Source organism: Nelumbo lutea, chromosome 5 (genome assembly GCF_056320005.1).
Source record: "Nelumbo lutea isolate HS-2025 chromosome 5, American lotus-T2T, whole genome shotgun sequence".
Classification (NCBI taxonomy): domain Eukaryota; kingdom Viridiplantae; phylum Streptophyta; class Magnoliopsida; order Proteales; family Nelumbonaceae; genus Nelumbo; species Nelumbo lutea.
The window spans coordinates 36,151,778-36,175,000 of NC_142688.1; the positions used below are offsets into that span (position 1 = coordinate 36,151,778).

General features: G+C 39.3%; 1 protein-coding gene across 2 annotated transcripts in view; it reads left to right on the top strand.

Moving 5' to 3' along the window:
- Positions 1–1,845: 1,845 nt before the first annotated feature.
- Positions 1,846–23,223, top strand: part of LOC148851706 (putative glycosyltransferase At5g25310) — a 30,925-nt gene continuing 9,547 nt past the window's right edge. For both annotated transcript variants that reach the window (XM_088946901.1, XM_088946902.1), the window contains exons 1-5: positions 1,846–2,454; positions 2,690–2,836; positions 3,138–3,202; positions 11,778–11,847; positions 18,918–19,136. In XM_088946901.1, coding sequence (XP_088803027.1) covers positions 2,101–2,454; positions 2,690–2,836; positions 3,138–3,202; positions 11,778–11,847; positions 18,918–19,136 — 855 coding nt within the window. In that variant the 5' untranslated portion in view covers positions 1,846–2,100. The remainder of the gene's footprint in view (positions 2,455–2,689; positions 2,837–3,137; positions 3,203–11,777; positions 11,848–18,917; positions 19,137–23,223) is intronic.

Consider the following 23,223-nt stretch of genomic DNA (forward strand, 5'->3'; position numbering starts at 1 on the left):
TCCTTGTTGACACGGTGCTGGCTTCATGGTTGCTTGTTTCTTGGTACAACTGTAAGGCTGAAAGCTGCTTCCCATGTATTTGCAGGGCTGATGATACAGGAACCATGCAAGGAGAGTGTTCATCCAAGATAAATAAGCTGCTAATGTGTGGCATAAATGCTGCTTCCGCCTGTGTGAGGAATTCTATTCCAAGAACAACCTAAAAATCATCCAAAGGTATCACAGATAGATTGATGGGTCATTTCCATGGTCCAACTTGGAGTTCTTCTCCACGAGCCATGCCCTCTACTGCTTTGGCCCCTGAGTTGACGGCCTTGACCCACCTTGTTTGTTTGGTGGTGGTCAAGCCGAGTCGCTTTGCCTCTGCAAGCGAAATGAAGTTGTGGGTGGCCCCAATGTCCACAAAGGCTTGGATTGGCATCTTGCCATGGGTGATGTCTACATAATTCAGCCCCTTGTGGGCTTTAGTGGGCCGCTTGGATGCGGCCTCTTTCTTAATCATAGCGTTGATAAGTTGAAGGGCGCATATTCTTGGCGCCGCTGTGTTTTCTCCTCATTACTGTCTTCATCATCACTGAGTTTGGCAATGAGGGCATTGATTTTCTTCTGCACAAGACAATTGCTAGTCCATTGCTTTCCATTGCAAATGTAACAAGGTGCGGGAGGAGTAGTTGGTCTCCTAGTGTATTGGTTGCCCTGATGGCTTTGGGCTCCTTGTGGCTTCTTCCCTTGTTGGTGATTGAGGGGATTGTCGGTGCGCACTAGCTTTTCCTTTGTTGAGGTTGATTGTCGATCTACCCCACTCAAACTCATGGTACGTGGGCTGGATGGCTTTTTCCACAAGAAGTTGTCAAGCTCCCTAGCATCCTAAGCACTTGAGTAAGGTGTTGGCTCACAAATCTTGATGTGCATGGAAGCTAGGGTGGAGGGAGTGCTAGATGAGTTGGCCACCGCCCTCTTTAGGAGAGTCATCTCGTCTCTCATCTTGTCCAATTGCGCTTGAAATGTGTCTAGCAAGCCCTGCAGGCTACTTTGGGAAGACCCTGCTCCCAAATTTTGTATGGTGGTGTGCATGTCTTTGAAGGTGCCATTGAAACGTCTTTTTAGTTCCACCACTGCATTCTCAACAATCTCTAGGTTGAGGTGGAGTTCATCGACTCGATCTCGGGTTTCTCCCATTGTCGCCTCACAACATAGGATGCGCATGTCCATGTTGGCTAGTTGATCGACTACTTTGTTGCGCTTGCTAGATTTAGTTGTGTGGCCCTTTAGGGCTTGTGTTTTGGTAGGTTCGTTGAGTGGAGCCTCATCAGTGTCATGGGCTTGGTGCCGCCCGTGTGGTGCGTCATCGGCAATGTCCCGATTGCTTTTCATTGTGCTGAAGTAGGGGCGAAGATAGGGTCCAATATGTGTAGGAGCTCCTGCTCTGATACCAACTGTCACGGGGCTAGTGGTTGGGGTCCCGTGTGGCACTTGATTGCGATGAGTAAGCTAAGCAACAAGCAACAACAAAGAAAAGACAACAAAGATGGCATACAAATTAGACAAAATGCAACTTGTATTGTATTAATGGATGGTAAATATAAACACACAGTTCAATGTCGAGGGGATCTCATGCTCAACCTTTACATGCTCTTCATTCACTTGACTACCTATATCCCCTCAAAGAGTACGTTAAGCTTTTGGGAGAGTAACATAAAGATAATTAAAATGATAAAAAATCATACTATATAATTACAATAAAGTCATTGGCGGTCCAGATACATGCATAATCCACCCATGACACATGTTGACAATATGAAAGCACACGATAGGCACTTGATGGCATGAAGGTAGGTGCTTCATGGCGCGGCGAAAGAATCACTTGTGACAAAAGGGCTACTCGGCTCGGTCCGAGTCTTGTCTGCAAAAAGAACGCTGGGGCTATGGGTTACTGTAGCACGCTCAGCCCGAAGGCCGATAGTATTGCTCTGCGAAATTGCGCTATCAGAACCCAAGAGCGTAATATCCAACTTTCACTCGCTAGTCGCTAGCAATCACGACATGAACTCAACGAACTCTTCCACTTGAACTGTATATTTTGTTTTTTCGGCTTAGTCGATGGGAAGCTTAACCAACAAAAACAGAGTCTTGGCCTCTCAATCTCTATGCACGAGAACTCACCAGATTGGAGCACTAGCTTTGGTTGTGACGACGTTCTTCGTTACAAGGATATTCGATCAAACATTCAATTCATGCAATTACTCCCCCTTTGAGCTGAAGCGGTCCCACGATCTCTTCTTGCCTGGTAATGGCGGTTTCGTTTCCTGGCCTGGTCATGGTTGTGGGTCACACCTCGATCTTAAGATCTACGTATATGATGAGAACGAGATTGATGGGTTGAAGGAATTGATGTTTGGAAGAGATGGTAAGATCTCTGCGGATTCCTGTGTGAAAGGGCAGTGGGGAACGCAGGTGATTGTTTGAGTATTTTGTTTGATCAAAGTTTGTACAAGGTTTTGGGTTTCATTTGATTTTTTGTATTTCTTGAGAAAGTAGTTTCATTTTCGGCAAAATTCGAGTGCATCGTTTTTTGTTATTTATCTTTAATAGTTGCCTCGTTCCTGCTCAAGAAAAATTCTCCCTTGCTAAGATGTATTTAAGGGAACTTGTTTAGTTTTCTTTAAAACGCTATTTTCCTGATTTTTAGGTCAAAATTCACAGGCTGCTTCTGAAGTCAAGGTTTCGGACATTGAAGAAAGAAGAAGCGGATCTGTTTTTTGTTCCTGCTTATGTCAAATGTGTTCGGATGATGGGGGGTCTCAACGATAAGGAGATAAACCAGACGTATGTGAAGGTAAACCGTCCTCTTTATACAAACACCGGATGTGTATATCTCATTAAAGTGGATCAAGGGGGTCTGTATCATAACCAGAACAACTAGATTTCACATACACACTAATGGTTAATGATTATCCTCTTTTAGATGTTATGCAACATTAAATGGAAGTTGGAGCTCGCATAGTTGAAATGTGGTTATTCTGTTTGGTATTTGTTGACAAATTTTGTAGTTTCACTATCAGTCCTTTTGAGAACGCCTTTTGATGGCATAAGGAGATTGCTTTGGTTTTGATTGCCTCTTCAGCTTTTACTTTCAGGTTCTAAGTCAATTGCCATATTTCCGACTATCAGGTGGGCGCAACCATGTATTCATCTTTCCAAGGTAGAACACATTTCTCTCTCTCTGTTGATAAAAAGTGTGGTTTTATTCTGAAACTATATCAGAGGTGCGTTTGAAGGATGTTTTTGTACTATACTATGTCTGATAATTGCAATCTTTGTGCTATAAAAATAAAAAAGAATGTGACAGGACTGCTGCAGGTACCTGCTAAAGTTCCAAACTTCAGACCTTTGAACTCCTTAAGGCATTATTCCCATAGAAATATTGTTCTTTCAGTTTTACCTGAAAGCTGAATAGATAAACAATCCATATTCTAAAAACTTCTCTAGTTCTCCTTTTTCCATATTCTCCATCCTACTGCAAATGCAATTGCTTAGAAAACAAGACATTTGCTAAAACCTTTATTTGGACATGCCTATATTAGTTCCTTACATTTTGGTAACTAACCCATGCATGACCAAATAAGTTGATGAAATTATGCCAAATTTGATTGGAAACTAGTGGCAATAAAACAATAAATAAGAGATCTATTCATCATGGTTCTTGCAAAGAAAGCACATATTCCAAATTATACTCTTCCTAGATATCAAAGGATCAACAACAATTTATCTAGGAATTCTGTACAATATATCTCAATTGACACCAACCAATTGGTAACCATTTATCCATCAAGTAAGTTGCCAATTATTAAATTGCCACCCTTCGATATTGTTAAACTGGCTAAAGTTGAACTCTGATATATAAAGATTATTTTCTAACCATGAAGAACAATATTGAGTCTATGTGTGGCCCACATAACCATGTGGTCCATGACATGTCTGTTCTGTCTGTTGAAAGATGGAAAATTGCCAAATAAGCAAAATTTCATGGATATTTTTTTTGGCCTATGAGATCTTGGAACCGGTTGATGCCACTGCCTAAGTTCACCTCCAAAGTATTGCATCTACTGTCATCTTTCCCATTACCTGGTTTTATATCCTTACCTGCCTAAACCATGGGTCCCCACTATCCTCATCCTATTTCACTATCTCTGTCTCTCTCCAGTGGATTGTCCTTTCTTCTCTACTCATGCAATGGTTATGTCCTCACTTCTCCGTGCAGTGATGCATATGCTTTCAATCATGTTTCTTTTGTCACCCCCCCGAAAAATGTATTTGAATTTCCAAAAATCAGTGTTTTAAAAGTGCAAGGTGGGGCACCTGTCTTTTGGAAGCAAGAGGCAAAATTTTCAAAAAAATGTACAAAAATTCAAAAAGAAAATCAGAAAATTTGTAAAAAGATTAAAAATAATATTAATTGAAAATGTATACTTAAATTTAAAACTAAATGTTTTAAAAATCATATTAGCTCAAAATAAAATATATAAATATAACGTATAAAATGTATGCAAAGTAAAAATGTAAAAAATAAAATTAAACATAACATATAGCACATATTCAAGCACTCAACAATGCAAGCATGTGGAACTTCCAATCTCTTTATTTCTTTTCTAATCGCATTACTCTAGTTCCATAAGCTGATTTGTACTAAACCTCTTGAGGCAAGCCCAAACAAGCCCATGTTAGGGTCTTATTGTCTTAATCTTAAATTCTTAATTTGTACATAAAAAATGGTTCTATAATTTTAATTATAATTCCCTACATCTTTTTTTGATCAATAAAGAGAAATTTTATTAAAATCAAACTCAGGTACGGGTGAGCATTCGGTTTGTTTGGTTAAAAACCGAACCGAACAAACCAAACTTTTAAAACCGATTAACATTTTTGAAAACCGAACGGAACCGAACTTATACAATGCCGAACAAACCGAACTGAGTTTTTTTTTTTTTCCAGTTATTTCGGTTAAAACCGAAATCCATTGACTGTGCTATGACTTCCTGCAAAAACAATTCTGTATCAAACTGAGAAACAGTGCCCCGACCATAATATTTTCCTCTTTCTTTTATTTGTCATTAGATTGCATTTTAGGGTTTCTAACAGATTAGCCAATACCCAACGTGGCCATATTTTATTATTTTGAAGAACCTGGACATATTGTATGGAAATATATAACCCAAATCATGAAAAGGGATTAAACAACTCAAAGCAAACTAAACCACCAAATCATGAAATGGGATTAAACAGCTGTACAGGCCCAAACACCCAATTGCTTCAAACTCACCTGTGCCGGATGATTTGTTGAATAGCTAGCTCACCGGTCACCGCTGCAACTGGGGTAGGTAACAAAGGGGAAAAAAAAAAAGAACTAAACTGAACCAGATTGGAAATTTGGAATCCACAATCTGGTAAATGAAGGATAAAGGGGGACTGGTTAAATAGTTAATGACGAATAAAAGGGGAAAAGAACAAAAAAAAAAAGCACCTGAGTCGCAGAGTCGCTGTTGTCGGAGTATCACTTGCGCTACCGCTGGTGAGGTGCCAGTCTGCCAGACTGAGTAGAAGGCGAAGAAAAGAGTAGAAGACGAAGAAAATACAAAACTCAAAGTCTCAAACAGTCAAAACTCAAAATTCAAACAACAAACATGTTGAGGACTCGAGGGTTTTGGCCTAATGGCCAACATAGTTACTCATTTACCCCTAAAAGTTCGGTTATTTCAGTTAACCGAACCTCTAAATAGCACAACCGAAACCGAAACCCAATATTAACAAAACCATACTTAAAACTGAACCAAACTGTTTACCCAAACTAACTGAACTGACCAAACCAAAACCGAACATTCGGTTCGGTTATTCGGTTTCAACCGAACTATGCTCACCCCTAAACTCAGGTATTACAGCAAGGTGGATAATATCCATCAAGAAACAAATTTATAATTCCCTACTTAAAAATTGTCTTATATTACAAAGAATAAATGAACAACATTAACAGGAGGAAGAAAGAAGTACATGAGGCGCTGTAAATGCTGGACAACTCCGTCTATCTCAAGCTGAGGAAGTCAATGCAATCTCTCAGGGCTCTCGGGATTTAAATGGAAAAACTCAACCCTCTCTATTGAACTTGGTAAATGATGAACCAGAAAGGGGAGTACTGGAGTTGGGTCTTCAAGGGAGTAAGTTAGATGTTGCTGTTAACTTTACCATGAACACTTTACAAAAGTTCCCTTGCAAGGAAATGACACCAGACTCGGTCGTCTTTGGCAAACAGTTCAGTCCTAGCTTCTCGAATGCTCTCCCTAACCAATCAGGTATGATTGTCAGTTTATTTGTGGATACTAACCAGTATGGTATGCCTGAAACAGATGTACCAGCATCCCATCCAGAATGTACGACAAAAGTATGCTTAGAGGTAGAAGAAGGGAGAGTTGGGGAAGGCAATCTTGAAGAAAAGAGTAAAGAATTAGATGAAGCTCAGAGACTGATTTGCACAGAGTTTGAGTTACTCAAACAAAATGAAGAATATATGGATGGGTTCAATGAAGTGGTCATGGGTAGGGGAAAGGAAGGGGATGACCCTGTTAGAGGAGAACTTCAGACCTCATTAGTGGAGGTTTTTGGTGAGGGGAATCAGGCTGATGCAAGGGCTGAAAGGAGTGAACATGTGGAAACATTCAATAAGAGGAGGGAGGAAAAAAAGAAAAAAGAAAAGAAAAAAAAGGTCAGAGGTGGAAAGATTAATTTGTGACATAGAAGGGAACTTAGAGTTTAGTGGTAGATGAGATAGAGAAAGGGATTGAGGTAAGGGGTTGTGGTTTAAGGTTGAGGGTGTTCTATTGGTTTGTGCCTATGAGGATAGTTAGCTGGAATGTTAGGGGTTTAGGGAGTGCAAGGGAAAGGAGGGTGATTAAGGACTTACTTAAAAGGGAAAGGCCTGACATTGTTATGTTGCAAGAAACAAAGTTGTCAGGGCTGGATAGAAGATGGGTGAGGAGTGTGTGGAGGTCTAGAGGAGTAGGATGGATTTCAGCCCCATCTTGGGGAGCCTCAGGGGGGATTGTCACACTTTGGAAAGATGATGTAGTAGAGGTAGTGGAGGAGTTAATAGGGAGATTCTCGGTTTCCATCAAATTTAAGAATGTAAAGAATGACTTCACTTGGGTGTTAACTAATGTCTACGGTCCCAATAATTATAGAGAAATGAATGATATGTGGGAGGAACTGTATGCAATTCAAGGTTTATGGGAAGGTCCATGGTGTTTGGGAGGGGATTTTAATGTGATAAGATTTTCTGAAGAAACTAATAACTCTCCACAATCCATCACAACTAGCATGAGAAAGTTTAATAGCTTTATTGTTGATTGTGAGTTAAAGGAGATCCCACTAGTGCAAGCTCGATTTACTTGCTCTAACTTACAGGAAGTGCCCTTGTGGTAAAAGTTGGATAGATTTATCTTTAATGTTGATTGGGAGAACTATGGGGAAACTTGGTGTCTAGAGCTTTGCCTAGGGTGACCTCGGATCATCGTGCTATAAAAATAGGTGTGGAAGATTTTATCAGTGGACTTAGACCCTTTAGGTTTGAAAACATGTGGCTAACCCACCCGGATATTGTGAATAAGGTAAAATTCTAGTGGAATGAGGAATTGAGGGGGACAAAATGGAAAGGGGTAAGATTTCACAAGAAACTACAGAGAATAAGAGCCAACATAAAAGTTTGGAATAAGGAACATTTTGGAAGACTTGAGGAGCAAAAAGTGAATCTAATCTCTAGGATAGAAGAGTTGGATGAAAGAGAGGCCCAATCTAGAATGGAGGAGGGGGAGAGAGTTCTGAGGGGACAGTTGAAGAAGGACCTAGAAGAGGTCCTACTAAGGGAAGAAATAAGTTGGAGATAGAAATCGAGGCATAAATGGATTAAGGAAGGTGATGGGAATACTAAGTTTTTTCATGATGTAGCAAATGGGAGGAGGAGAAAAAATTTTGTGTCTAAGTTAGAGATAGGGGAGGAATTCACTAACTAGGATGATATTGCTAGAAGTTTGTGAAACATTTCAAATTGATTTACAGAAGACCCTTGGAAGAGAGGAGGGAAATCGAAGGGATTGATTGGTCAAGGTTGGAGGAAGATCAGGTTAGGTGGTTGGAAAGAAACTTTGAAGAAGAAGAGATTTGGAAGGTGGTGTTTTTGATGGATGGGTCCAAAGCTCTAGGACCAGATGGTTTTACAATGGCTTTTTACCAGGATTGTTGGGAGGTGATAAAAGATGATCTTTGTGAGGTTTTTAATGAGTTCACAGAGAAGCATATGGTCAGTCGAGGCATTAATTCCACATTCTTGGCCCTAGTTCCAAAGAAAGCTGATGCTCTCCATCCTAAAGATTTTAGGCCAATCAGTTTGGTGACTAGTATTTATAAAATCTTGGCCAAGGTCTTGTCTTTAAGGATTAAATAAATCCTCCCCTCCATTATTAGTCAGGCTCAAGGGGCTTTCATCCAAGGGCGTCAGATAATTGATCAGATTCTGATTGCCAATGAATGTGTGGTAGAGATGAAGAGGTTCAAGTAGAGAGGCTTTGTTTGTAAGCTTGATATGGAGAAAGCCTATGATTTGGTGGACTGGTAGTTCCTACTAGAGGTTTTGAGGAAGTGTGGGTTTGGGGATAGATGGTATAGTTGGATGACTGGTTGTGTTAGCTCTTGTCACTATTCCATCCTAGTAAACGGGGTGGTGAGGGATTTTTTTCCAGCTAGTAGGAGAATTAGACAAGGGGACCCACTTTCACCCTTCCTCTTTACCTTGGTAGCTGATGTGTTTAGTTGAATTATCACTAGGGCTGATAGGGAAAATGTGATAAGGGGTTGGAGAGTAGGCACAAACTGAATTCCAGTCACTCACCTTCAGTTTGCAGATGACTTGATGATCTTTTGTGAGGGAGGTTTCGGTGAGAAGGTGGAAAATTTGAAAGAATTGATTACAGTTTTTGAAGGAGTCTCTAATTTGAAAATTAATCTAGGAAAAAGCTGCATAGTTGGAGTAAATTTAGTTTTTGAGGAGGTTGAGGCGATTGTAGGCTGTCTTGAGTGCTCCATTTCCTCCTGGCCTTTGTCTTACTTAGGTCTTCCATTGGGAGCAAACCCTAGGGAGAGTAGGTTCTGGACCCCAGTCTTGGAGAAGTTAGATAAGAGACTAGCTGTTTGGAAGAAAAATTATATCTCTTAGGGTGTGAGGATCACTTTGATAAAAGCTACCCTCATGAATCTACCTACCTATTATCTCTTTGTCTTTAGGATACTGTCTAGGGAAGCGAAGAAGTTGGAAAAATTGATGATAGATTTTCTATGGGAACCGGGAGAAGGTAAAAAAGACCATTTAATTAAGTGGGGGGTTGTGGGTAGAAGCAAAGAGGAGGGAGGATTAGGGCTCGGGAATGTGCTTAAAAAGAACTCAACTCTGTTAGGGAAGTGGTTGTGGAGATGGCCTTTGGAGCGGGATAGACTCTGGCACGAAGTAGTGAAGAGTATTCTAGGATGTTTAGAGAGTGGTTGGGATGCTGGTGCATCAAGGAGGGCTAACCTAGCCACACCTTGGAAAGCAATTCACAAAGTTCTTCCGCAGTTCCTTAGTTGTGTCAGGTATGATGCTTGTTTAGGTAATTCTATTTGGTTTTGGGAGGACATTTGGGTTGGAGATCTCCCTTTGAAAGACCTTTTTCCTTCATTGTACTCAGTTTCCTTGTATAAAAATGAGATGATCTCAAAATTCCTTCCGTCGAATTTATCCTTATCAATTTTGTCTTGGGATTTTGGTTTCCGTGGAGGATTAAGGGATGAGGAAATTAAATGTTTGTCTACTCTTCTATGTCTCCTTGATAAGGTTTGGTTTGATTCCTCGAAACCTGATAAAAGGATTTGGGCCATTCACCCCAAAAGGTATTTTTCTTGTGGTTCCTTTTTCAAGTTCCTCTGCCAATCTCCCTCTCATCAGAGTTTCCCTTTCAAAGAAGTTTGGTGTAGGCCGGTCCCCCCCAAGGTTATGGCTTTGTGTTGGGAAGTGTGGCATGGTAAAGTAAACACGATGGCAACCTACAAAAGAGAAGATCCGCCCTTTGTATTTCACCAAATTGGTGCATTCTTTGCAGATCTCATGGTGAGGATTGTAATCATCTACTTGTAGTGTCATTGTAGATCTCGGGGCTTGGCTTCTATCTTTGTTTGGGTCTAGTTGGGATATGCCAGCAGAAATAGCACAATCTTTAACCCTTCTTTCTTCTCTTGGCCCCATAAAAGAGGAAGGAAAATGTGGAGATGCTCACGAGCAGCCTTGTTATGGACAGTATGGGAAGAAAGGATTGCTAAAATCTTCCAAGAAAAAGGAAGAAACAGTCAAACCTTAAAGGACTGCATTTTGTCCAGGTCTTTACATTGGTTAAGGACTCTAGAATTATTTAACCATTTTACTTTTACTGATTGTTGGAAGGATTAGAAGTTGGTAGCAAGCTGTTCCTCCTACAAGGGAAGGGCAGTGACTAGATGGGTCCCCCCTCCTCTTGGTTCTTTGAAGCTGAATTTTGATGGGAGTAGCCAGGGTAACCCGGGTCTCTCTGGGATGGGAGGTGTACTGAGGAATGAGGCTAGAGAGGTTGTCTTGATCTACTCTGGCCCTTTAGGAGTTGGGAACTCTATCCGGGCAGAACTGCTAGCTGCAATACAAGGAATACTTCTTGCAAAAGAAGTGGGCATGGAGCAGCTTCTGATTGAAGGAGACTCTAAGACAGTGGTGGACTGGTTAAATAATCCGGAGGATGTCACTTGGGGCTACGAAAATGAGTTAGAGAAATTCAAGTGGCTGACAAGAAATATGTCTATAACAGTACAATGGGTTGGGAGATCAGCTAATACTTTTGCTGATGTCTTGGCAAAACAAGGGATAAATAGGGAAACATTGTTCTGGGCACAATTGTAACTATTGTTTTAATTTCAACATTCATGCTTTCTCTTTTGTAGTTTGTTTATTTTCTGTTTGGAGAGGCTGCTCCTCGCGCCTCTAAGGGGATCTTCTTGTATCTATTCATTATTTTAATGGAATCGATGTTATTTATCAAAAAAAAAAAAACAACATTAATGGGGGGGGGGTCTTGGAGCACTGGTGAATGAGGGTGAATAGCAGAATAGGGAACATTTATTTTTGGGTCAACCTGAATATAATGAGCAAGAAAATGGTGTAGGTGGCTTTTACAGCCTAAGTGGAGGGATGCTTTGGCATACTTGTACGTGTTCCATTCTTTATCCAATTTAATAAAACGATATGGTTTTATCAATGAAACATAACTCCTTGGGTAGGAGGACATGATTTCTGTGGTAGCATTGCTCTACTAGTCAATGATGATACACCATGAAACAATCCTCTCATAACATCATCAGTAGTCAAGTCTCAAAACTTTTCTACAATACCAATTTGACACTGATTTAAGTTGTAAGTGGTTATTGAATATTTTGATAAAATGCACTCATACTGTTTTCAGGGGTCTAGGAAAAAATTTTCTTTATTTCATGGTTCCATTGCAAAAAGCTTTGTGACTAATATCCGTGGCAGGATAATGCGAAATCACAACAGACCAGAATGCTAGAATAGGGGGGTATATTTCAATTTTAGCTATTATTACTGTATCTATGCACTCCACTTGTTTATTTGTGAACTTTTCATTATTTATACACGGCTGTCTTCTTTCACTATGATGCAGTGGTGCTGGTGGTCACTTGTTTCGGTCTTGGGCAACATATTTGAACCGATCCATCATTCTTACTCCTGAGGTATTTTGAATTTGTCGCTTTTTGTTCATCTGTAATCTCTTTGGAAACAGATACTGCATTTAATACTTTCTTTTAACATTATTCATAAAAAAAATAAAACTGTATTTTAACATTCTTACTCCTGAAGTTCTGAAATTTCTTTCCTGTTTCAAGGATAATGGGAATGAAATACATACTTACAGATCTGCAAATTGGTTAAAATGGAGAAGATATAAGACGAAAAAGAGAAATAACAAATAAAAGGAATTGAAAGAAATATAAATACAACCAAGCATTTAAACTTTTTTGTTTGAAAGTTTGTTCAGGTTTTAGGTATTTCAATTTTGAGTGGTTGAATCCTAGTGCAAAAGCAATATTCAATTATCTATGCTATTATAAAGCAGGTACTTGCCTTGATTTGGGTGCAGGTCATAAAAGTTAAATTTGACAACATATTATTAGCTTATATCCTTACCTTGCACATGTGCATAGCATGTGAACTTACACTAGTATAAAGGTAAAAGATCAATCCCTTATTGGCCCTAAGGTAGAGGACTTCATATATGAGTCTGATTTAACTAGATGAAAAATCAAGGACTCACAGACATGTCTAAAGAAAAGTACAATCTATTAAAATAGCCCACCTTTTTTGAACTCTGGCATTTTATACCTATAGGAAAAAGTTAAAAAATTCATAATTTTTTTTTACTTAATAACATTTTATGGGGAAATAGCATTCATTGTATACTTTAGTTATTCATTTATTTCAAATAAGCAAATAAACAAAGGAAAATGTTACATAGAAGTGTCCCTCAAGAATCCATTGAGTGTCACAATCTGATGCATGTCAGACTTGGTCACTTCATCCATTTGTAGAGTACATGCAGCAATTCTTCTAAGTACACTTGTCTTTTACAAGTAGACATGCCATCAAATTTACTTTCGTTTTTAATCAGCAATAATTATCAAAAGTGCTTTATTAGTATAATAAAGATTTAAGAGCCCCTTACAATCACAAAAAAAAAGGCGAAACTATAGGAACAAGCTGACGTATCAAATGAAAAGAAAAACATGGAAGCTTTAGTATGCATGTGATTGTTTAAGTGCATGCTTTTAGTGCAACACACAGTAGGGTGTTTCCAGACCCCTGTTTCTGTCCACATTTTGGAGCCATGCCCTCCAAACATAGGTCTTATTAGATAGGTAGTTAAAAATTTTTCATAGTAGTGCCAAAATCAGGTCATCTGGAGAAGACCTGGAAAGATCCTTGGTGTGAAGAGATTTCCAGATCTGTGCATTAGTAGCAGAGACTTCTTTTATGGAAGGGTCAGCCATATCTTGGTCTCCTGCTTTTAGAAGAAACTTCAATAATTGGGTGTTGCAGTTCTTATCTGTTAGCATTACTGCACAATTGGCATTTCAATATGCAAGCCTCAGGTAGAAGAAAGTGGAAATGGACAAAGTCAGGCCATTTCCATGGTTTGTATGGTGAGCAGGACCAATCTTTTCCGTACAAGGCTATATGGGGAGCAGAAGCTCCATCAAAAATGAAGTTTTTTTGCCTGGGTGGTGGTAAAAGAGAGATGTCTGACAAAGGAGATGCTTTCTGGAAAAGGAGTTAACATGCAGGACATAAGATGCCCTCTATGAAATAAGGAGATTGAATCTTCTAATCACCTCTTTCTTTTTAGCAATTTCTCTTACAGAATATGGATTCACTTTTGCAAAATCATCCCTACGCTTTGGTGCTTCTCAGCAATATGGTTGGGGATCTGTTAACAGGATGGCAGGTTAAAGGAATGTCCAAGAGAGGGAGTCATGTTGGGCAGCTGTACCCATGGCAGTGCTTTGGGCAATATGGATAGAAAGAAATAGCAGAATCTTTGAGCAGAGGGCAAATCCAGAGGAAGCTGTGATCAAATTTTCAGTAGTAATGATTAAAAGCTGGTTATCTTCTCTTGAGAGTTTTAGTGGAGAGGGTTGTACTTCATTTTTTTTTTCTAAATACACTTTTTTGGGGGTTTCGATGCTGTGTATACTGTACAAACTCTTTTTGTACAGAACCGTGTATACCCTATACTTTTCTTGATTTAGTTGGTTCTACTAAAATGGAGCCCATAGAGGGTGGGCTGGACAAAGATGTTGGGTTAAATATGGAGCCATAGAGGATTGGCTGAACATAAAGGAGGCACATGGGATTTTAAGTGATCCAGTGGTCATTTTGGGAGGGTGTTGATGGATGATTCTTCTGGTCCATTGTCTTCCTCTTTGACTAGACAGCGAGGGAACGGATGGGAGGCTATGGGAAATCCTGCAATCAGGTTAGTTGAGATTCAGGGGTTTGAGATTGAAAGCAACAAGGGGATTACAGTGGAGGTCCTAGACGAAACACAGGTTTTTCTTGGTGGTAACGGATGTCAACAGGAAAGTAAAGAAGACAGAAGAGATTCTTGTACAACTGGTACTTGTGAAGAGGAAAGCGATACGGCTAGGATGAAAGGAACGGGAAAGGAAGGGGTGGAGAAGACATTAAGGAAGAAAATAAGCAATCAGAACAGGTTGGGGAAGAAGCAGAAAAATGAAGGATTTAATAATGGAATGGAAGGAAGGGATGAGCTGGAAAGGTGTGGGGCTGAAGGAACTAAGGTCTATCAAAGGAAAAGGACCTAGAGAACTAAACCTTGTGATGGAGATTTGGAAGTTGAAAACGAAGAGGTGATTATGCTGGATGAAGTTCACGAAATTGAAAAGAAAGCTGATCTATTGGTAATATTAAGATGAAGAATCAAGCTTTACTCAGCAAATGGTTATGGAGGTTTCCTAATGAAAATGAGAGGTTATGGCACAAGGTTGTGGCGAGTATTCATGGCATATCAAGCAATGGGTGGGATGCTGGATGTCTCCGTAGGGCTACCTTGGCTGCCCCATGGAAGGCCATCCATGATTTTCTTCCTACCTTCTTACATCATATCAGGTATGACTTGGCCTATGGTAAAAAAATCAGGTTTTGGGAGGATGTGTAGATTGGGGATACCCCTTTGGGTATTAGATTCCCTTCTCTCTTTGATATTTCCAGGTTTAAAGGTAGGCCCTTCTCTGACTGACTTACTCAGCATCACTTCTCTACAGGATTGAATTGGAATTTTGGTTTCATTAGAAACCTTAGAGAATCTGAACTTTCTATTATGATTGATCTTTTGAGCTTGCTGAATTCAGTTTTCTTGTGTGAAGGTGGCGCGGATTCTAAAGTATGGGGTCCTAATTCTGATGGGGAGTTCTCTTGCAAGTCCTTTCGTTCTCTGGTTGCCACCTCTTCTTCCTATTCTTTCCCAGTCATGGAAATCTGGTGTACTCCCATTCCCCCTAAAATTAGCGCTTTCTGTTGGGAAGTGTTTCATGGAAGCATTAATACCTATGATCTACTTCAAAGGAAGAGACCAAATCGGTGTTTGTCCCCCAACTGGTGTGTTCTTTGCAAGTTGAATGGTGAGACTGCGATTCATCTTCTTATCTCTTTCCCTTTTATTAGCTTTCTTTGGGATTGGTTTACTTCTTTCTTTGGATGCAGTTAGTCTTCTCCTGATAGGTTGGAAGGTTTGTTTAGCCCTACTAGCATTAGCTGTACAAAAAGGAGGGGTAGGACCTTGTGGAGATGCACTAGAGCAGCACTAATTTGGACTGTGCGGGAGGAAAGAAATGCAAGAATATTTGAAGAGAAGGAACGAAGCAAGGAAACCTTGGTTGAAACTATAACATTGAGGGTAGCTCATTGGGCAAAAAGTTTGAAGCTGTTTTCGGACTTCAAGATTGAAGATTTCTTCAGAGCTTGGGGTATCATCGCTGCATCCTCAACTACAAGACATAGATCTGTTGAGGTTTGGTCTTCTCCAATAAATTGTTGGAAGAAACTGAATTTTGACGGGAGCTGTTTGGGTAATGTAGGAGCCTCAGGTATTGGGGGAGTCATTAGGGATGAAAAGGGGAACATAATTGCTTTATAGGCCCTGTGGAGCAGGGTGATGTGGCAAGATCAGAGTTTTTGGCTGCAGTTTTTGGGGTTGAGAAGGCAAAATAACTGGGTATTGGTAGGCTGATTATTGAGGGAGATTCTAAAACTGTGGTTAAGTGGCTGGTTAAAGGGGAGGGGGTGGCATGGCACTTGAGGAATGAATTCAGAAAATTCAAATGGCTGTCACAAGACATGTTAGCCTGAGTGAAATGGCTCAAATGTAGTACTGATTTGGGACAGCTTCTATAGCTGGTTCCTTTCACGACCTCTTGTAGTAATCATGTTTCTCTCATAATTAATGAAAATTTTTCTGTGTTGCTGATCCAAAAAAAAAAAAAAAGAAGAAAGCTGATCTGGAAATGATTGTTAACATTGAGGTGGGGATGGGTAAAAAGCTGGGGCTTTTCTTCTTGGGAGGAGAGGAATTTGCAAGAAAATCCTTCGAGGAAATAGAATAAATTCCTGTTGGTTTTTGGAAGAATGTTGAGAAGGACATTGAAACTACCGAGGAGAGGTCTAAGGTTACAGAGGAGATGAGCACCATTTTAACAGCAGAGCAAGTGTTTTAGCTGAATGCAGTTCTAGAGCTTGAAAGAGTTAATGAAAGGCTGGAGAAAGGGCAGAGTGCTAAGGATATGCCCAATGCAGTTAAAAGATTTGAACATAAAACATTTTGAGTTGTGCCAGTTTCAAAGGCTTTTGCAAGGCTAAGGGGAGGTTTATTTTGAGTGGGAATTAACAAGAGGACTATGAAGACAAAAACAGCTTTGAAGAGAAGAAAAGAGGTTGTTGTTCCAACTGACAAAGGCCTGAAGTGATTTTGTTTTTGCTCGGTAGGTGGAAGGGGAGTTTTGGGCTGTCTGCTTGTTAGGTGTTCGAGCAATATGAGAGGGAGCTCAGGAAGGAGTTTAGGTATGGACAATATTGGGCTTTAATTGGGTGGTTCAAGAGTTTTGATTAGGTCGATTTGTGATTAAAGTTTTGGAAATTTTGTGGTGGCAGGATGTTTTTTTCTTTTTGGGAGTGATGCCTTATCACCCATTGTAATCTCCTTTCTTGTCTCTTTCTAATATTTTTTTTTTCTTTATTTATCTTCAAAAAATTAATATAATGATACTTCACCTGTTTCAAAAAATAAAAAAATCAAGCTGCAAAAAATGTAACAAACATGCAACTTTTAACTGATGTAAAAACTTATGATTCCTTGAGCCTGTCTGTATTACGATTGAAAAGGAAAGATGGGACAGAAATGTAAACTGTGATTCCCTATTTTGGCTGCAAACAATGTGCCGTGTTGGATTTAGAAAGTTGCAGAATTTTATGAGTTTACTAGCAAGGCGAATGTTTGAAGGTATTCCTAGGATTTGTGGCAGCCTTTCCTTTGGTTCCTGGGATTCTGGAATGGTCTGGATGCTCCACATCAGAAAGTTGTTTAAAAAGAAATATAGAAAGAGAAACCTAAGCCAAGATGAAGCTCCCATTTTAATGAGATATTAAGGCTGGAGGAAGGTTTTGATTGAAGGTGATGCTAAACTTGCAATAGGTTGTCATTCAAGGACTGACACAGTAGTTCCATGGTTATGCTTTATCAATTATATACACCTGGAGGCTGAAGGATGATATCTTTTTCCGTGCTAAAAGTTAAGGCATCTCATATCTTTCTTGAAGGCAACAAGAAGATGATTTCATTGCAAATAGAGGTTGAGAACCCAGTTACTCAGATGGGAATCAAGAGGATGAACAGGTAGTTGAAATTCTTGAGCATATCTGGAGAGAGGGAGAGAGATTATTGCCACTTTCTTATTTCTTTAGTGAAGACTTTGACATTATTCTGGAGATTCTATCGCATAATCATTAATTTCTCTTGGTATGTATTGAAATATCAAGGTGTTGTTTACTAGTTTTGAATATTATAGTAGTGTTACTAGCATGGATACTTCATACTTCTAATTTGGACATTTGGATGAGTTTGAACTAATTGGATCTTCAGTATGTGTGTGTATATATATCATATAGTAAGGTAAAGTTTCATTAAAAAGAGAGGGATTATAAGAGAGGATGAAGAGATTTCACCAGATATGAAATGGAAACACATTTTCAATAAACTTGAATGAACCTAAAAAGTCTTAATCATCAGATAAGGCTGTAATCGGATTGGATTCAGCAACATCCGAATCCAACACAATTAATGGAAACTGAAATCCAAATCTGATCTGATTTGGGGATCTTGGATTGGATTGGAATCCCATTGGACTTGGATCAGATTCGGATTTAATCTGACTCTGCTTCATTTTTTAAAAAATAAAGAAAAAACTTTAAAAATAAAAGTTTAATTACTTTTTAACTTATACATAATAAATTAATATAAATAAAAATATTTAATTTATTATATATAAATTTATATAATATAAAATAATATATAAAATAATATTTTTATATTTATATATAATTATATCAATTTTATATATTAAATCAATAATATTATAAAATAATTGCTTGCATTTTAATTGGATTGGATGGAGTTAAATCTGCATCTGATCTGATTATTAATCTGATGCAGATTGTAAAATCTGAACCTGTACCAATTATGTAAACAGATCATCTGAATCTGAGATTATCAGATAGGATTTCAGATTGGGTTTTGGGCTTTCGGAGTCCGTTGACAGCCCAATCATTGGATATTATAGTGACCAAGGACTCCTATAAATGTGAACCATGAGATTCTGTAGTGGAGATTTGGATTGAATCCTGCTTTCCCCAGGGTGGGGGGTTATGGGTTTGGGGGATGGGCTACCCACTGGTTGTGTAGCCCTGTGGATTGTGGAACCAAAGAAAAAGGTGCTCCATGAGTATTGAACAAATGTCAACCACTTCATTCCTTGTAAAATGAATCTTTCCTTAAAAAGCTGGATAGTTCCTTGCATACCCCAACAGACTGGGAAAGGTATAGTACTCAATGTGGCTAATGTAGCCCTGAACATTTGAATTGAAGAATAGGCCTAAATGAAATCAACTACCTTACATTGTATCAAATCAAATGGTTCACATTTAACAAATTTTGTTCTTTTCTGTGTTACTATAGGGTGACCGTACAGACAAGCGAGACACAAGTGCTTTTAATACATGGAAGGATATCATAATTCCTGGAAATGTTGATGATGGGATGACAAGAAATGGTGCTACCCTAGTCAAACCCTTGCCCTTATCAAAGAGAAAATACTTGGCAAACTTCTTGGGTCGAGCTCAGGGAAAGGTTGGCCGTCTCCAATTGATAGAGCTTGCAAAGCAATTCCCAGATAAGGTTTGTTTTCTTCCATTTTCTGTGGTTTTAAACATTTAAGTGGATAAGGAATTTTTTGTGTTGAAATTTTGACAGATTACTAGATAGTGTTTGTTTTGCTGAAGTGGGCTATTTTGTTGTGTACTGCATTGACCTAAAAATAAGATGTATCTGTGCTTTGAATTCTTTCAGTAAGAAGTCAAAAATAAAAGTATTGTTGAAAGATAAGGGCTGGAGTTTTTTTTTTTTTTTTTAGTTTTTGAAAATTTGAATCAGTAACTTGATTAAAAGGAATTTAATGATCTATCAAAAAGACCCCTGTTATAGAAATGGCTAATAGCAATTTTTTGATTTACATATCAAGTAGTCTGCAGTATGCCAGACCGTGAATAATCTGAAACTAGTTTTAATCTGCCCACCCCTTCTCTAGCTAAAATGTTTGCTGCTGTATTGGATGATCTGGTGACCCACCTGAATTAGCTAGTCAGAAGGGATGCAAGAGCCTTTGTCTCTTCACTCTAAGAGTCCATTGTCCTTCTTAAGCTGATATTATCAACCCTAACTGTCAGTCTTAACACTTGTTTTCAATAATTATCTTTTTTTTTTCCTTTTTTTTTCTTGGGATCAGTATCACTACCTGCTCCATGCTGATAAATAGGATAATTTCAGTCCCTGGGGGAGTGCAAATAGGACAATTGGCAATGAAAATTCTATCTGACATTTTAATCCCATCTGTAATTTACTAAATGTTCAACTATTTGATATTCTATTAGTATCCTTTTAGTTCTAGATTTTACAAAATGTAGAGATAAATAATTTTCTTCACATTATTGATGAAAATAGTTGTCTTTGTTTGATTCAAAATTTAATGAAAATTATAGTACCTGCAATGTGTTTATAGTAATATTCTGTACGATATACAACAATCAAAAAAATTCTGTACAATATATGTTGAGCAGGAGGAGGAGAAGAAGAAGAAGAAGAAGAAGAGGCTACAGAGTTAAGGCCTCAACAAAACTTAGCTTCAGTCGAGTGAAGCCTTGCATTTATACTATTCTTGCCGTACATAACAATATGTCTACAGAATTACAAAAATACCCCTGTAGGTACTAAGTCTATGAATAGTACATATAATACATCTGTTAACACTCCCCCTCAAGTTGGGGAATAGACATCAATCATGCCCAACTTGTCACAGAGACCTTGATGTCTGAAATGGTTTAGCCCTTTTGTAAATAAGTTTGTTAGTTGGTCTTCAGAGCTGATGTATGGAGTGCATACTTCGCTTGTGATGATTTTCTCTCTGATAAAATGCTTGTCAGCTTCAATGTGCTTTGTTCTATCATGCAGTACCGGGTTGGCAACGATACTGATAGCTGCCTTGTTGTCATAGAGTAGAGTCATGGGTTTACCAACTGGAAAACCCAACTCTCCCAATAGACTCTTTATCCACATACCTTCGGCTACTCGTGTGCCATTGCACGGTACTCAGCTTCAGCACTAGATCTAGCTACCACAGTTTGCTTCTTACTCCTCCAAGTAACAAGGTTCCCTCCTACAAAGGTGCAGTAACCACTAGTAGACCTTCTGTCACTTTGAGATCCAGCCCAATCCGCATCTGTGTAAATTTCAACCCTCAAATGTCCATGTTTCTGGAATAATAAACCAGCACCTGGGAACTTCTTAAGATACCAAAGTACTCTCTCTATTGCTTCAAGATGGGTGGACCTAGGTGCATGCATGAACTGACTGAGGACACCAACAACATATGCTATGTTTGGACGAGTCATAGAGAGGTATAACAATCTTTCTACAAGCCTCTGAAATTGCTTCACATCCTTAAGAGGTTCACCTTGGCTGTCACTTAACTTATGGTTGGGGTCAATGGGAGAGTCAGCTAGTTTAACCCCAATCTTTCTAGTGTCCTTAAGCAAGTCTAGGACATATTTCCTTTGGAAGATGAAGATATCATTTTTTGATCGGGCAACCTCAATTCCAAGGAAGTATTTGGGAGGTCCTAGATCTTTCACTTCGAACTGAGTGGCAAGGAAGCCCTTCAAACTTTGAATTTCATCCTTCCAGTCACCAGTAACAATTATGTCATCCACATATACTATTAGGGCAGCCATTTTACCTTCTACCCTTTTTACAAACAGTGTGTGATCTGACTGACATTGCTTGTATCCCCTTTGCTGAACTGTCGTATGAAATCTGCTAAACCAAGCTTTTGGTGATTGCTTCAGCTCATATAAAAACTTCTTTAACTTGCACACTTTCTGTTCACTTCCTTGAGCCAAAAAACCGGGGGGTTGAGCCATATAAACTTTCTCTTCAAGGTCACCATTCAAGAAGGCATTCTTGATGTTGAGCTGATGTAGATCCCAATTCAGATTGGCAACAGGGTTAAAGGTTTCTGCATAATCAACTCCATATACTTGAGTAAAACTCTTTGCCACTAAACGAGCTTTATACCTCTGCACAGTTCCATCAGCCCCATGCTTAATAGTGAACACCCATTTACATCCAACTGGAACCTTACCCTTAGGGAGATCAACAAGTTCCCAAGTGCCATTCTCATGAAGAGCATCAATTTCTTCTTTCATGGCATTTGTCCATTATGGTATTGAGAGAGCTTTTGCCACATTCTTGGGAATAGTGATACTATCAATGGAGGTAAGGAAGGCACGAAATGAAGGTGAGATGTTCTCATAGGAGACAAAGTTGGAAATGGGGTGTTTTGTGGTGCACAACCTAACACATTTCCTGTGAGCAATAGGAAGGTCACAATCATTAGCAACGGGAAGGTCAGGACTATCATTGGGAGTCAAGTTACTTGAGAGAGTATGATCTTCCCCCAAGGAGTTTGATGGCACTTGAGGTACAACTTCTGGATTTTCCACAGCTCTTGAACTTGGTTGGCCTTTATGATGGCGAGAAAAAACACGGAAAGGTGGAGGATCAGGAAGAGAAGGGGGAGAAGGAGAAGGATTAGGAAGAGGAGGAAGCTGAACTAGTTTCTCCTCATGCCTACACTCCCCCTGAGGAGAAACAGGAAAGAAGGGCTCATCTTCAAAGAAGGTAACATCCATGGAAACATATAATCTCCGAGAAACAGGATCAAAGCAACGATACCCTTTCTGAGAGAATGAGTAGCCAAGAAATATACACGGGATAGTATGAGAGTCCAATTTCCCCCCCGGGTGGGAGATAGGTTTTGGACAAAGCACCGACAACCAAAAACACGAGGAGGGATAGAAAGAAGAGGGGCCTTAGGAAAGAGAAGTTGATATGGGGCTTTGTACTCTAACCAATGAGAGGGCATTCGGTTAATGAGGAATGTAGAACAAAGGACAGCCTCAAGCCAAAATCGTTTGGGAACATTCATGTGGAGTAGTAAAACCCGTGCCACTTCAAGGGGGTGTTGTTTCTTTCGTTCAGCCACACCATTTTGTTGTGGCGTACGGGCACAAGAGCTCCGATGAAGAGAGCCATGTGAAGCAAAGAACTTTGTGAGGTCACTATGAAAAAACTCTTTTGTATTGTTTGACTGGAATATTTGAATCTCGGTCTGAAATTGGGTGAAGACCATCCACTGAAAATCTTGGATAATTTTTGGTATTTCCTCACGGGTTCACATTGGATATACCCAAGTGTATCTGGAATAATTGTCAGTGAAGGTAATGAAGTACTTGTAGCCACTCTCAGAAGGTAAAGTAACAGGGCCCCACACATCAGAATGCACAATGTGAAAAGGAAACTCAGATTTGCTATTTCTTTGAGGAAATTGAGTTCTACAATGCTTGCTTAATTGACACGTTTGACAAGAAAAATTAGAAACAGACATTAACTTACACAGTTATGGGAAAACCAATTTCAAGGTCTCAAAAGACAAATGACCCAGATGACAGTGCCACAAATACATTTTACTCTTTTTGAACTGACTCATAGACTCTGGAACATGAAGGCCATCCGTATTCTCCAGCATGTAGAGTCCATCAACCATACATCCCCTACCAATCGTCCTCCCCGAGGCCAGATCCTGAATCACACAATGGGTAGGGAAAAAAGTCACAGAACAGTTCAAGGAATTTGTAACACTACTGACTGA